This window comes from Dermacentor albipictus, chromosome 1, assembly GCF_038994185.2.
Source record: "Dermacentor albipictus isolate Rhodes 1998 colony chromosome 1, USDA_Dalb.pri_finalv2, whole genome shotgun sequence".
In the NCBI taxonomy this organism is placed as follows: domain Eukaryota; kingdom Metazoa; phylum Arthropoda; class Arachnida; order Ixodida; family Ixodidae; genus Dermacentor; species Dermacentor albipictus.
Window position 1 is genome coordinate 225,813,986 of NC_091821.1, and position 14,304 is coordinate 225,828,289.

At 48.8% G+C, this 14,304-nt stretch overlaps 1 protein-coding gene across 6 annotated transcripts in view; it reads right to left on the reverse strand.

The window, feature by feature from the left end:
* Positions 1 to 14,304, reverse strand: part of LOC139054232 (fibroblast growth factor 17-like) — a 108,943-nt gene that overhangs the window by 15,490 nt on the left and 79,149 nt on the right. For all 6 annotated transcript variants that reach the window (XM_070530939.1, XM_070530937.1, XM_070530938.1 and 3 more), the window contains one exon: positions 8,820 to 8,985. In XM_070530939.1, the coding sequence (XP_070387040.1) occupies positions 8,820 to 8,985 (166 nt within the window). The remainder of the gene's footprint in view (positions 1 to 8,819; positions 8,986 to 14,304) is intronic.

Here is a 14,304-nt window from a genome sequence, read left to right on the forward strand (position 1 = left end):
CGTGTGGCGAAAACGAATGCCCGAGGTTTAAATCTTGTCGAGTTAGGGGCAGGGTCTCGGTGTAGGGGAAAACTCGTTTGGAAGCTGGCAAAATCTTCAGAGTGGTGCTATAGAGAGGCACGGCGGCTGTGTCCGTAATGTACGCGTGTGCAGTTGTTGCCCAGACGCACTCCACAGCGCCAATTTCGTGTATAGAACTTGGTGGGGCAATGCGCTCGCTTTAAACTGCGCACAAGGTCAGCGCGACCTCGACAGACTGCGCACTATGCCACAACACCATACTAAGCCTTTTCCCGTTTGGCGCACACAATGAAGGACTGGAGAGGCGTTCTTTTACGGTTTTTTATTTTATTATTATTTTTAAATCTCGGGTGGCGGTACTCTTGAGCAAGGCTCGCGTTCGGAACACGAGTGGCACGCGTCTGCCAAACTTCCTGCGCGGCACGTGCGAATCGCGAGCCCTCCACGCACACGAGAGCACCTTTGACTCGGCGCACTCGTACGCCCGGCTGCGTAACCGAATCGGGTGTCAGCGAGCGGGCGCGTGAGCTTTTTTGCCACGACCCCCCGCGCCGTCTGTGTGCGGTGTCGCAACAACAGCTCGCGCCTGATCCGCGCACACGCCTGCATCAGCAGCAGACGGCGTCTCGTGCGGAAAGTTACCACAGCGACTGCGCGAAAGCGAAGCAAAGATCGCGTGCTCGCTCACCACAACATGGCTGTTTTTCAGCCGTGACGAGTACGGTCTCCCGTGCATACGCCCAGCTTAGCTTATTCTGCTGCCAGCCGGACCGGCACTGACGAAAGGTGCAACGCTCACAGCCGACCAACACTACAACAGAGCCGACTGCGTACGACACGCAGGTGCACCGAGTGGCGCGCCTCGGAATCTGACCACAACAATCTCGCCACACCACACCACATCACAGCTCGCGCTGGAAGGAGAGAAGCAGTGCCTCCGACTCCTGCCTCCGAGAAATTCAGAAGCTGTTATACGTACGTTAATTTTTGTGCGCCAACCGCCCTTCATATGCGGCGCTCGAGCGCATCTTACCAGTTTGTACGTGAACTGAAATGGGCGCGACATTTTTTGAGAGCTGCCTTTTTGCTGGTGTTTACCATACCTCGAATTGCAGCCATGAAGTGAAACCTTACTAGGAAGACGCTGCAAAACAGTTTGCTGCACCGATGCAAGTGACGGTGGACGGTGTGGTCGTGTATAACAGTGCTCCTCGTGGATAATAACTGTAGCAGCACCATACAAAACACCTCCAGCAATTCTTTCTCCGATCAGTTTACTACGCCGCATCACAAGCACGTATTGCAGTACAGCCGTGCTTTGCTGTTTGGTACAGTCGTTATGGCTTACGTATTTTTGCTCAGCTTCGGCTTATTCAGCACATACAGTTGGACAATTTTACTACAGTCCGCATGGATGTAGTAAAACCGTGAGTACACATTTAAACTAGCGAGTTAAGCATAGGACGCACGCCTACATTCATTTCCACAAATGGTGCAGCGAAAAAAAAAATATATGTATATATTCGCCTCCATTCCACCCTGTGAAAGTGGATGCACAGCGAAGCTGTTGCCGACGTTTGAAAAGCAGCACACGTACGTCACACGTACACGTACGCACACGTACGCACACGTACGTCACCCGTGCACGTACGTGTGCGGAAGTGCAGCATACACGCTCATTCCTCAAGGCCCTCCCGCCAAGCGCACGTGCCCGACTGAACCAATTCAATTTTTCAAAGTAAATTGCGTCAGAGAATTCGTAGAGTACGACATTGACATAAGCTGCAGACATGGCAGCTTCCGATTGTAATTCGGAGGTACGAGAGAATAACGGCATTTTCACGTGACGATATCGCCTGATGACGTAATCTGATGACGCCGTCACGTCAAACGTGACGTCCCGCGATGACGCCTTCGTCAAGTGATGATGTCACCTGATGACGTCATGCGGTGCCTCTTGGAGAGGCGGTGCACTGTGCGCTTCCCACTTCTTCGCAATGTCTCCGGGATTGGCCCACATCCTTGTGTGAGCACTGCGCACGCGGACCCGGAAAATCTCTACCAACTGTAGGCTAAGAGCTTCGCTGTAAAATGACCTTTTAAATATGGGCTAAAGCTTCCACGCATGCAAACACGTACTTCTCTCAATGTTTTTCTCTTGTTTATATTTAAGAGCATAAAAAACAAACAAACAGTTTAGGATAACTTCTGTTTGTTCTTTAAAGACAAAAGAAACAGACAGACAAACAAATGTCTTTTCAAAGGTGGCAATTTCAAGGAAACTTCTGTTTCTTTGTTCATTCCGATGTTCATTTCTGAGCGCGTAGAATCACTAAATATGAAAAAGAAGAAGTATGGCTTTTTCGGCGCAACTTCCTGTTTTGAAGTAGCTGCGCTTCCCACAAACTGCATCTGTATATGAGCAAGCTATCTGGTGTTCCAAGAAACGTGTGAGAACAAATTTAATCTGCAAATTTTTTCAGAGTACATTCTTTTATTTCCCCTTTTGCTCTGGCTCACAGGATGTTGTGAAGGCGTTCGTCTCGAGCGTGGGCCAATGTCGTTTGCTACTGCAAGCACGATAGACGCCCGAGGAATGCGAGATATTTCGAAAGAAGTTTTTGGCACCGTGAGCAAAAACCCGGCGGTCCTCCACATTTAGGCATTCTCGAACGCTTCGCGGCACGGCGCAACAGAAATCACGCGACTTCGAGAGGCGCGGTTCGACGCGCTATGCGGCGGCTGTCGACAGAACGGCTCACTGCTAAGTAATAGACACCGACAGCGACGTTCTTCGACGCAGAGGCGCGTGCTCAGCATCGAGCAGCCAAGCAACGACCGAGTTAGACGTAATTCCCAATCGCCTGAAAAAAACCAGGCCACATACTAGGCTGAATGTATACACGGTATGACTCGCTAGACGCCAGGGCAGTCCCCCTGGCCCTTTCAAACAGCCCGTGACAGTACTCCCTAATCACCTCCACCGCGGCTCTCCTGGCGGCTTCTCTATCACACGCATACCTTTCGGCGTCGCTTGTCCGCCACCAACGCGCGCGAACGCGATCTCGCGCCTCTGCCCAGCTTGACGTCGGGCCCATCAGTCACGATTCGTTGTCCTCTCTTTTTGCCAAGAAATGAACAAGAATTGGTCGGTATGCATGTCGCAGCAGGGCTGTGACAGCGGGCATTCTAGATTGGTCTTAGGCCTTCGCTTGTACTCTCTGCCAAGGTCACACAGGTGAAAAGCAAACCAACGCAATTTTACGCTGTCTGCTTTACGCTCTCTCTCTCTCTCTCTCTCTCTCTATATATATATATATATATATATATACACTTTTTTTCAGCTCTCCCGTGACTGTCCCGTAAACGTACTAAGGAAGCCTCGGGGCAAACGCTTTGTAATGGAGCAGAACGCGCACCGCCAATCCCTGCAATTGCTATACCGAGCGCTCACAGAATCGTGTTGCAGCCCGCGGCGTGCTCGTGAGCTTCAAGGGTGCGCTAAGACGACGTTACCCCGTACACTGCGTCCCTATCCACGTTATCTTTACGAAACTGTCACCACGTGAACGAGCACAAAGACTTCGGATCACGGTATCAGCGCCGATTGCGCGACGTCCCCTTGACCCACGACAACAATCGTATCATTACGTGCTGTCATTACAGTTTTTATATCAAGCACCACTTGTTGCTTGTGAGACGTAAGAGATGGAGGAGATATCTCGGAGCGTATCTCGCACCCGCTCGAGCCTGTGCTGCCATTCCTCGCACCTGTCGGCCCGGCTCCACAGCGGACAACCGGCCAGGTGCATGCACCCGCAGCGTCCCTCCCCGGCGCCGATGCCGCGCACAGGCAAAGCATGCGTCATACACTGAAAAGGAACGTTAAGCCACAAGGCAAGTAAAGTGACGCTGCTTGCTTACTGCTGCGATGAGCGAGTTCGACTACTCATCATAAACGCACGTTTTCAAGGATCCATTCACATTTAGCCTCGTGGATTGGGAAATAAAAAAAACTGGAGGTGGGCTTCCCGAACACCGAAAAAGAGTTCATTTGTCCCGAAAAACTGTCCTTCCTGATGACTCTTCCAAACGTACTCGAAATTCATCGCAGCTTTTCTTGAAAGCTGTTCAGAGGAATGCTCAACATGCTACGATAGAACGCAATGCGTGCGCGACATGCGCATCCCCAAGTGTGCTCCCAAATAATATAGATAGAGAACAAGGCATTAAGAAATGCCTAAACCCGAATTATTCGTATATGACGACAGCGTGATACGATGGCAACGCACATAGAAGAAATGCACACAGGACTGCAGGCGCTGTCCTGTCTCGATTTCACCACCTTGTCCAGGGCACGACATTCTTTACGTGTTGCCGTCTTCACTATGGTGATGTGTACACTACGTGTATGTTGTACCAGGGATCTTCACGAGGTGAGTGAATTCTGGTGAGGTTAACTGGATCAAAAGCGGCTAGCCGGTGCAACCAAAGTGAGCATACTTATAAGTGAGCGAATTCTACTGGTTCTACGGCAAGCTCTCAAGGTTCACTTGAAAACTTCGAGTTTTGTTCAACAGCTTGCTTATGTGCAACTGCACAATTCCAACTCGAAAGGCTCGGATATGTTTACTGTCATTGTGGATTTCAAGCCCCTACAGTTGAATTTGGTGCAGAAAGAAGTCGGTAATCGAGAAGCCGACTGCCGGTGCTTTTGTTTTCGCGCAGGCTACGCAGACAATAATATTGTCCCGCATGAGCGTCATTCTAATCAGGTCGCAAATGCAGACTGCGTTTCTACCAAAAAAAAAAGAAAAAGAAAGAAGGAAAAAAATGGAAAAGAAATCACGCAGCTTGACAACAATCGTCGCGCATATATACCGCTGAAGTACGCGCTCGTATCGCTGTATCGAACGCCCTTTATACGCTACGCGATGCGCCTTCGCCGTCCGTTCAGATGTTCCGACGAATCTGCCCCATATTTCAGAGCGAAGGATAAAGGGGCAGACGGAAAGACAAACAATATATATCATGACGTCCAAATGAGTCTTATGGCTTCCAGCCAGCTTCTCTCTTTCTCTCTTTCTCCCTATCTCTCTATCCTTTTTTTTTTTTCATCTTCTGGCACCCCCGGCGAACTTCCGCAGCTAGTAAAACGACGACTGTTGATCCCTTATCTAGTTCTGCCCGCGCAAACCTCCGTGCAGATAGCCACCATGCAGATCACGGTAACACACTTGATTAGGCTGAATGGAAAGTTTATGTTGTCCGCGCACACGTGTTATCTGAATGGGCACACCTGCCGGCACGCGTGTACCGGCAAGAGGCCGCAGCGTAATCTTGCCCTGCCCTTGGGGGACGCATGGCGACAGCATGGCAAGACACCTTAGCCAAAGCGGCGAGCGGTTAAAGGCGAACTGCAACGAAATTTCGGAACCGCGTAAAAAGCCCAGGTTCATATAGTGGAGATACAGAACAGCCTCCCTGCGAAACTCTACGCTAACCTCCATGCTTTTCCCTTATGACTTCTCTCTCCACGTTTGAAATACGAGTGGGTGTGTCGCGGAAAGCTCGCGAATTTAGAAATTTTCGATGCGGAAACTGATTAAAAAAAAAGAGACGCCGCTGTTACCGATCGCCGGAAATGACGCAGAACCCGGACCGTTGAGAAGCAGCGCAGCTCCTGGGCGTAACCTCGGCGATCAAGCGGCACACGTGGCGCGCTGAAAATCTCGGAGGCCACGTTCTGGGATGTGCGTCATATCCGCTAACCACCAGGTGCCAACGTCGCTGCTTAATTAAAGGCTTTTAAAAAGAAAATTGGGCAATGCATCAGTAGTATACACTACCCATTTATAATCATTTTAGCCAAACTGAAATTTCGTTACAGTTGGCAGTTAAGGTAAGTGACGCCACTCACTATATCTGCGCCTGGAATGGGCCGTAGCGCTCTTATGTAGAGGGCCCCGTATTGTTCCTCACCGTACGAAAGCAAATGACGACCGTTGTGTCAGTCAGGCCAACAATAATGTGTTCCAGCTGAGTTTATGCGCAAGCTCGCTCTGAATAGCACAACTATACTTCGACTATACGCTCAGTCGCTAAGCGTGGGAGCATCTGAGTGTGCGCAAACTGCTTAGCCAGTCAGCAGAAAGCTCAGCTACTGGATCGACGAAAGGAAAATCCAGCTTCGATTCACATGTGATTAAATGGAAGACGGAGTACGCGTCCCTTGGGACCGTATTCTCGACCGATCACTTTGGGAGTACTTTCACTTTTGCTTGGCCTAATGTCCGACGCAACTCCTCGCTGGATCAAGTAGAACGTCATGAAGTCGCCTGCCACTCGAATTCTCCCGTCGTGAAGCAACGTTAGAGTGCCAGCTATGGTTATGCGTCGCGTTCGCAAACACTTATTCAGTCCTCATCCAAATGGTCAACGGCGCCGTGTGCAACTCTTCCGGACGGGGTGAGACCAGAGGACACAGACTGTGCCATTTTTCAACCTACAACTCTCGGCGAGATTATGAGTCTTCGCCGCTTAGATGGATAGACCGTTTTCAGAAGCTAAGATTTTGGGACCCTGGCCGAAGACCTTTGGTGTGCACAAGGCCACCAAAGCGCTAATTGGCTTTTTGAAGACAACTGGACTAGGTGAGCGCTTGTGAGCGAACATTCATCGTAAGTGAACATATACGTGAGTGAACGTCCATCTGCAACTGCGCAAGCAATCGTAGATGCACGTTGTGGGGTCTGATGTGGGATATCTCACACCGTACTCTTGGGACAAAGGAACGACAACACAGTAGTGCACACAATCACAAGGGCATTTATTGCACCTTTCATACATCAATGCCTGCTAGCCTAGTTGCTATCCACAAAACATGCCGATGGGCGCGCGACAAATCTAGAAGTCCGACTTACCGCGACCGGAAGCGAGCGAATATGTTCGCCCCATGCTGGATCCCAACGCCTGGTCGTTCGCGTGTATAGTCACGCGAATCGTGGCGCGTTCGAAGGCGGCCACGCGAGGCGGTCTCGCAGAAGCATGGGTGGCGCGCACGCGGGAGACGTCCCCGCGTGCGTCGACCCGCCGGGAAAGAGCCGCGCTGCACGTGCGGCACGCCCGTCCCGGTCCCTGCCTCGAACCCAAGAGTACGGTGTGAGATATCCCACATCAGACCCCACAACGTTCTTCCTTCTTATCTTTCTTTCACCTTCCCTACGTGTAGGGTAGCCAACCGGGCGAGACCTTGATTAACTTCCCTGCTTCCCCCCCCCCTCTCTCTCTCTCGCTGGCTGTAAAGGAGGCGGACGTTGGCTGCAGGCGGATCTAGTTTCGCTGGAATTGGCCCATCGCAGCGAAGTTTCCATGGAAGCCGACGTATTTGAAACGTGGCGATTTATGGAGGCTGGCACCATTTGTGTTAGGGAGGGACACTTTTGATGGAATGAACCTAGTGCAACGTTACACGCTGAATAAAAAGAACACCAACAGAAACACGTTTTCGTGCTGCTTGGCGCTAACTATTAATATAATGATATATTGCACATCTTACATGCGCACATACGCGCGCGCGAATACTTATAACGACAGACGACAAACGCCCAGATATATATGCAAGCAAACGTGCTGACACATATGCATGTTCCTATGTTTAAGAAGAATAAAAATAGTGCATCTCCAGTAAATAGGATACGACCATGAGCCTATTGGCCCTCATGCCGCTAAGCTATGGACTTGTTCGATTTTCTGTCGCTATTGACTAGCTATAACCTGACCGAGGGTCAACGAGCTGAGAATTTCCCGCCGATTAGACGCAAACCGTCGTCTTCAACACTCAAACAATACGCCATAATGACGGACGTCACAATCTAGACCACTATTTACTTTGCATATTAAATCAAACTCATGCGATGACAACGTCCACGTGGAGAGGGATGACGTTGGAAAGCGCAAAAGCAGTCATTGTTAGCTCAAACATAGGTAAAAATTCCCTAAAGGGCCGCAAAACACCTTAGTGCACGTGCTTCTGAAAGCCCATTTAAGAAACAGATGCCACGAGCGTGGGCGTTTTTTCACATCTAATTAGCGTAAGAACGTCACACCAGCCATCGACTAAACGGCGCAGTAGAAAGAATATGAAAATATTTTTTTTTAAATTCACGAAATTGTGCTAGCTCGAGTTTTTAAACTTGCACAGCAGTAATACATTTGTCCTTTATGGTATAACAAACAACGCATTATACATCCACAGTTCACATATCACAATAAGGCAAGTCGAAATTCCATCGCAACCCTCTTGATGTAGCTGACAGTTGAGTTCGAAGTTTCGCGACCCATGGGAATGGGCCTTGGTGACAAACACGCTGTCAGCGAACTTGAGCAGTTGTATCTATGCGACGTGAAATTAACGCTGGTGGTAGCTGTGCCATTTAGTTCATTGCGACCACTTCCGCTGGCTCAGTAACTTCAAGCGCACTTAAATATATATCCTCGAGCTCCTATAGCATTAACAAGTAGGGCTGCATGCAATTTTCCGACGTCACTTTTTTTCTCTTCTTTCGGAGTGCGAACGCCAACATAGACTTTGACACAAGACGGCGAGTCGCGGTGACTGTAAATTCTATTTAACTAATTAATGCATTCACGTGAAAACAACGTTAGATATCGCGCGAATGCGTTTACTCACATAGTTTCCCGGAAGCGGAGAGGGTCGACAAGCGCAAACAAGCAACACGCTCATCGACGGCCTCCGTAAGAACTCTACAGCATCGTGTGACGGCCGTCAAACTTACTGGAAGAATTTCCCGGGGCGGCGGTCACTTTCTTGCCCTCGAGCTGGATATTGCCGCGGCTGCACCGGTTGTAGAGAACAAGCTCGATCTGGATGGAGCGGCCGCCTTGGACGTCACTGCCTAGATTTCCGTGTTTGTTCTTGAAGTTGAAACCCTGGCACTTCACCTGAAACGGAGGAAAGCGGCCGCGTGATGCGCGCTGCAGCAACGCGGCGCACGAAAACAAAGGGCGAGCCATAGTTTTGCACTAACATTACTAGAGGAAACTCTGGCACTGCGATGGTTCAGCCGCCATGGGAATGGCGGTTAGCGCATGTATTTGTCTAATCTTCGCGCTTGTGACTTCGGACGTGCTTGTGACGTTGTTCATTACGATTTACCTGCCCGAACTGGTCGAAATTTGCGAGCAGCCTTTTTTTGCCATAACGCGTAAGGAAGCAACAATGCGCACACGTGCAGAAACGCCGCGAATAGTTGCATTTATAACGCAATCTTTCATTGAATAGGACCAATCACCGAGTCACAAAGTCGTCTGAAGCCAGAATGACGAAGTTCAGGTGGAATCCGTGTTCCATCACTCCCATGATGACTGAACCATTATGCTTGCAACTCCCATAAATACTAGAGCCAGATTTCCCTTTAGTTAATTTCGGTGGAAAATCTACGGGGCCGAGCAAGGGCACAGGTATTGAAAGCGAAAGGAATGCACAGTGACTTAGGCACATTACATGAATGAATTTAGTGTTCTGTCTGTATACAGAACAGAAGCAGAGCGGAAAGGACCTATACTCTGTAAAATAATTGAGACCCTTAAAAATGAATAAGGGTGTAAGTTATTTTACAGTGAATAGCCTGACGAAGGACTCTGTTCCTATAATTAGGCACGCAGGCTGTATACACAGCCCACAAATCACACGAACTCGGGCTGAAATGATAGAGAGTGTTGCGACACAGAAAAATTCACAGAAAAATATGCGTACAAAGCCCCAACAGAATACACTGTAAGTAGACTTTGATACAAAACGAAAATGTAACATAATACAGAAAAGGAAAAAAAAAAACAGAGAGAGAGAGAGAGAGAGAGAGAGAGAGAGAGAGAGAGAGAGAGAGAGCTATTACACCAGGTGTTTCAGTGAACGTTGCACAATCCTTAAAAATGGCGCAGCTTATATAGAGGTAAATGCGTTTCTGTTATTTCTTCCACGACTCGCTTTTCGTTCCGGTGGACATCAGAAATTGGATATCAGATAACCACCGATAACATCTATGATTAACTAAATACACTAATACACTTTTCAATTAATTGCCACAGGGGGCATGTTGCAATAGTGGAATCGAATCCATAACCGCATACAGTGATTACCCCCTAGATTACCACCAGTTTCAACGTATACGCCTCCAATATCTCCAACGAGATGCATTGGTGTTCCCGCCTGCATGGTTTTATTCCATACTGCTTAAAGATTTCTGTGAAAATAATCTGTGGAGCGCCAGTGCACATTGCCACGAGTTCGTGCATAGATATACCTCGAAACTGGTGCTAGTCTCTAAGGATAGTTACGTGGACTTGCCTTGGACAATGACCGGCTTCGATTCCGCAATTACAGCACGTGCCCTAATGTGAATAACAAGAACTCACTTAGTAACTTATATACTTATATTTCATTACTCAAGTATACTCTAAGCCCGCCTGTGCAAAATAATGTATCACCCCCCCCCAATATATATATATATATATATATATATATATATATATATATATATATATATATATATATATATATATATATATATATATATATATTGTTCGTTTTAACTGCACTGCTTTAGGAATTGCTTAGTCTTCGCTGAAACACGCGGTATACCAACGAAGAAGCCGGCTCCTGTCAGCACTTCAACCGCGAAAGTGAAGACCATGACGACGACGATCGTGGAAGGAGCACGATTTGCTCACGAGGGCGTTGCTTGTAGGCCCTTATATGTTGCACTTTCTCCAGAGTCGTTTCCCCTTTCCCCAGTGCAGGGCACCCAACAGAAGACACTCTCTCGTGAACCACCCTGCATTTTCTTTTGTCTTTCTCCAGCTACAATAAAGCGCCCAACGCCGAAAAAAAAAATCTATTAATTATTTCTTTCTGCAAAGTTTAATATGAAAGAAGCAGAGGGCAGATAAGTTCAGGAAGAATGGTGAATACTACAAGTTCGCGAATATTACTTATAAGCAGAACATAAAGAGCTCCAATTATTGTTGAGAACGTTCTTGATTCAGTAGAACCGAGTTTAACAGACGCCAGTTTAGCAACAAGAACAGGTCATACCGATATTGTGCGCGCCCTACAATAGTACTTGCGCTTAGGTGCACGTGACAAGTTCGAGATTTTCGACAAAATAACTTTTTTGCCAGGTTTTCCTCTTTTTTTCTTCTTCTTCTTCTTTGCGGCCTGAGACGACTAAGCCCCCGTGCACCAAGGTCGACGCTGCGTCGCGCAGGCCTATCAAACAGCTCATCGCGATGGCTCAAATTGACGCCAATGTTGCCACCCCTCTTTGCAGCAGCCTCTTCGTGCCGAGCGATAGGAGTCTGGGCCGCCGAGCGAGCAGGCGTAACGCCAACAGTGCACGGTCGACGCCTCGGGCGGTCGCGCGGGTGGTGTGCACGTCGTGCGCGGTGCAAGTCTGGCGGATGCGTCAGGCCGCGGGATTCGCGGTGCTTTCTGCGCGAAATGTCGGCCGAATTTGTCAGCTCGTCACGTCACGTCATGAGCGGGGGGGATTCGGCAGAAGACAGGTCGAGTCCGGAATCAATCACGGCGCCTGTTTTCGACGCCCCCGAATTTTCCCGCGCCGCAGACGGCGGCCATCCGGAGCGCTCCTGATGGACGGCGTCCGGCCGCTTTCGCCAAAGCATGCGCGGGGGGACTGCAGCCGATTGGCCCCCGGGCAAGATTCCGCGGCTGACAGCGGCCGGCCGAAGGCGACCCGCGGCCACGAAAAGGTTGATTAACTGTGCCGTGTACGGACCCGCCCCGTGACGAGCCGCCGCCACGGGGCTCCCGATCCGAGCGCCCGAAAAAAAAAAAAAAAGAGACGCGCCGGCTCGGTCGGTCGCGCTGCGCTTCGGCCGCGAGGAACCCATTCACAGGACAAAGTCGAAGGTGTCGAAAGCTCCTGTATAGGGTGCAAGTCACTCGAAATGCGCCGACGAAAGTGTGTCGGCTATAGGCCAACCAATATGCGCTCGTGTAGCGGTGTCACTGTGTATCCTCTCTCCCGAGAGAGGTTCGGCGCCCAATATAGACCACGCACTGCCCCACGGATCTCTGCAGCTGTCTCGAAACCGGTGCATTGGACAGGCACAAAACGGTTGCCACGCATAAGGCAAATAATTGCCTTTGGTTTCGAGCAAATGAATTCATCTTGCGTCTATAGAGAATCGCCATCGCAGGGAGGACACAGATCATCTAATTCAGCAATGCGAACGTCCCGCGGAATGGTACTTGACGCGAATGGATTCACGGCACGCAGCAGAGTGGCCTATAGCGCGCCCCATGAATTTTCAGTACACATTCCAGGAACCTCAGGTGATTGCCCTGCTTTCCTCGTCGCGGCAAGCTGTACATTTCATTTTTTGTTTTCTTGCCGCCCGAAGTAAAACACATAAGCCACTGAGTGGCTTTCGAAGCCCGTAGGTATTATTAAATGCGAAACGACCACTTCTACAAGGCCTGATCAGCTACTTCTTGCGGGCACACATATCCAACGCCGCCGCTGAAGCAACCACTGAGGGCTCCGGAAACCCGACTCCTTACTCTTTACTGCAGAATTACCGATTCGATGCGGAACACTGCGAGTACGTAAGACATCAGGAGAAACGCGTGCGCTGGCGAACGGACGAACGGACGAACGGTCTTTTACCTACGCTAAGGTCTTGCGGGCCTTACTTACTACCTCATCAGCCCAGAAAGCAACACAAGCCCTTCTGCGCTACATGACGGCAGTAGTAGTAGTAGTAGTAGTAGTAGTAGTAGTAGTAGTAGTAGTAGTAGTAGTAGTAGTAGTAGTAGTAGTAGTAGGTAATAAGGGTGACGGTTTGGGCTAGTTGGTTCCCCATGAGGTTTTGTGGTTTCCGTTTTTTTTTTCGATATAAAAACTTATATCAGACAATAAAATTTCAGTTGGCAGTAAGCGCTTTGCCCTCGTTTTCCTGCGTTCCTTGTCCCCCTTCGCGCTGCACCACACAGCTTCGCTTTAAGATCTCGTTTTAGTGGGTATAGTCTACGGCTGACATGTCTTACGACAGCGCGGGAACGACATTTGGTTGATTGCAAGCCATTATTATTAGCCGGTCTAACGAAAGCTGGTAAAAACCATGGGAATTCCATCGTTGCTGTAAGCCTAACAGTTTTACGAGGTCAGCTAACGCCACCCGTGATTTGTCATCATATAACCACAGAGGGTGCACTACGATATAAGTTGGGCACTAGCTTCGGACAACGCACATCTTTTTCTTCTGCTTGAAATATTATGTTGTCACGCATGGCGTACTCAACTGACAACGCTGCGTTGCCATATCATAAAAGGAAGTTCGGATACTCCCCTTCTGCTGCGGCTGTGTTCAGGGACAAAGACCACAAGAGAGAAAGTGCTTAGAGGTGCCAGGATGAGGACAGACTGGTCGACAGACTACGAACAGTAACTTTAGTTAATTATGCTCGATAAGCTGAACAGGCAACTTATGCAGCTTATTCACAAATAAAAGAGATGCACGCATTTATTTCATCATAATATGCCGTATGGGAAACCGTGTAGTCTAAAAAAAAAAATTACTTCATTCTGCTTTCTATATCTATGAAAAAAAAAAACAAATCAGGCTAGAAGTAAGATTTGGGCGCTGCTCAGTTTTGCAGTGAATATAAAATGACATGCACGAACAGTTTACGCTCGACCTGCTGTCAGTAGACATGTCCAGAATCTGAGCAGACACCTTTGTGTGATCAATTATTGTAAGCGTAAATATGCGTGCTACACATAATGCCGACTTCACTGAAAAAAAGTTATTTACTCGCAACCTCCAGTGAGCTAACATCAGCATAACTAGGATAACGCCCCAATAGACTCAAGAAACCCAGCTTTGCTCGGACATGACATCTGTTTGCATTTGTTGGCGCACTGTAGTAGTAAGTGAAGAGTATAGCAAACTTGGATGGGGGGGGGGGGGTCGAGTTGGTATTCGTTCATGGCGAATAACAAAAGTGCTCTGTTGCTATTAGGCATAAGCAGTAAGTTGCTGTCTATTTCTTTTTCCTGAAAATAGGAAATAAGGAAATTCCTGCTCGCCGTATACTGCCCAGCGTATCAACTACCACATAAACGGTGGTCAGGAGAGGAGAATAGGAAGTGGGGAGATAAAAGGTTATATAAATGACAGAGATAGAGAAAAAAGAAATATAACTACCCGCAAAATATACACATATTCGGGACAGAG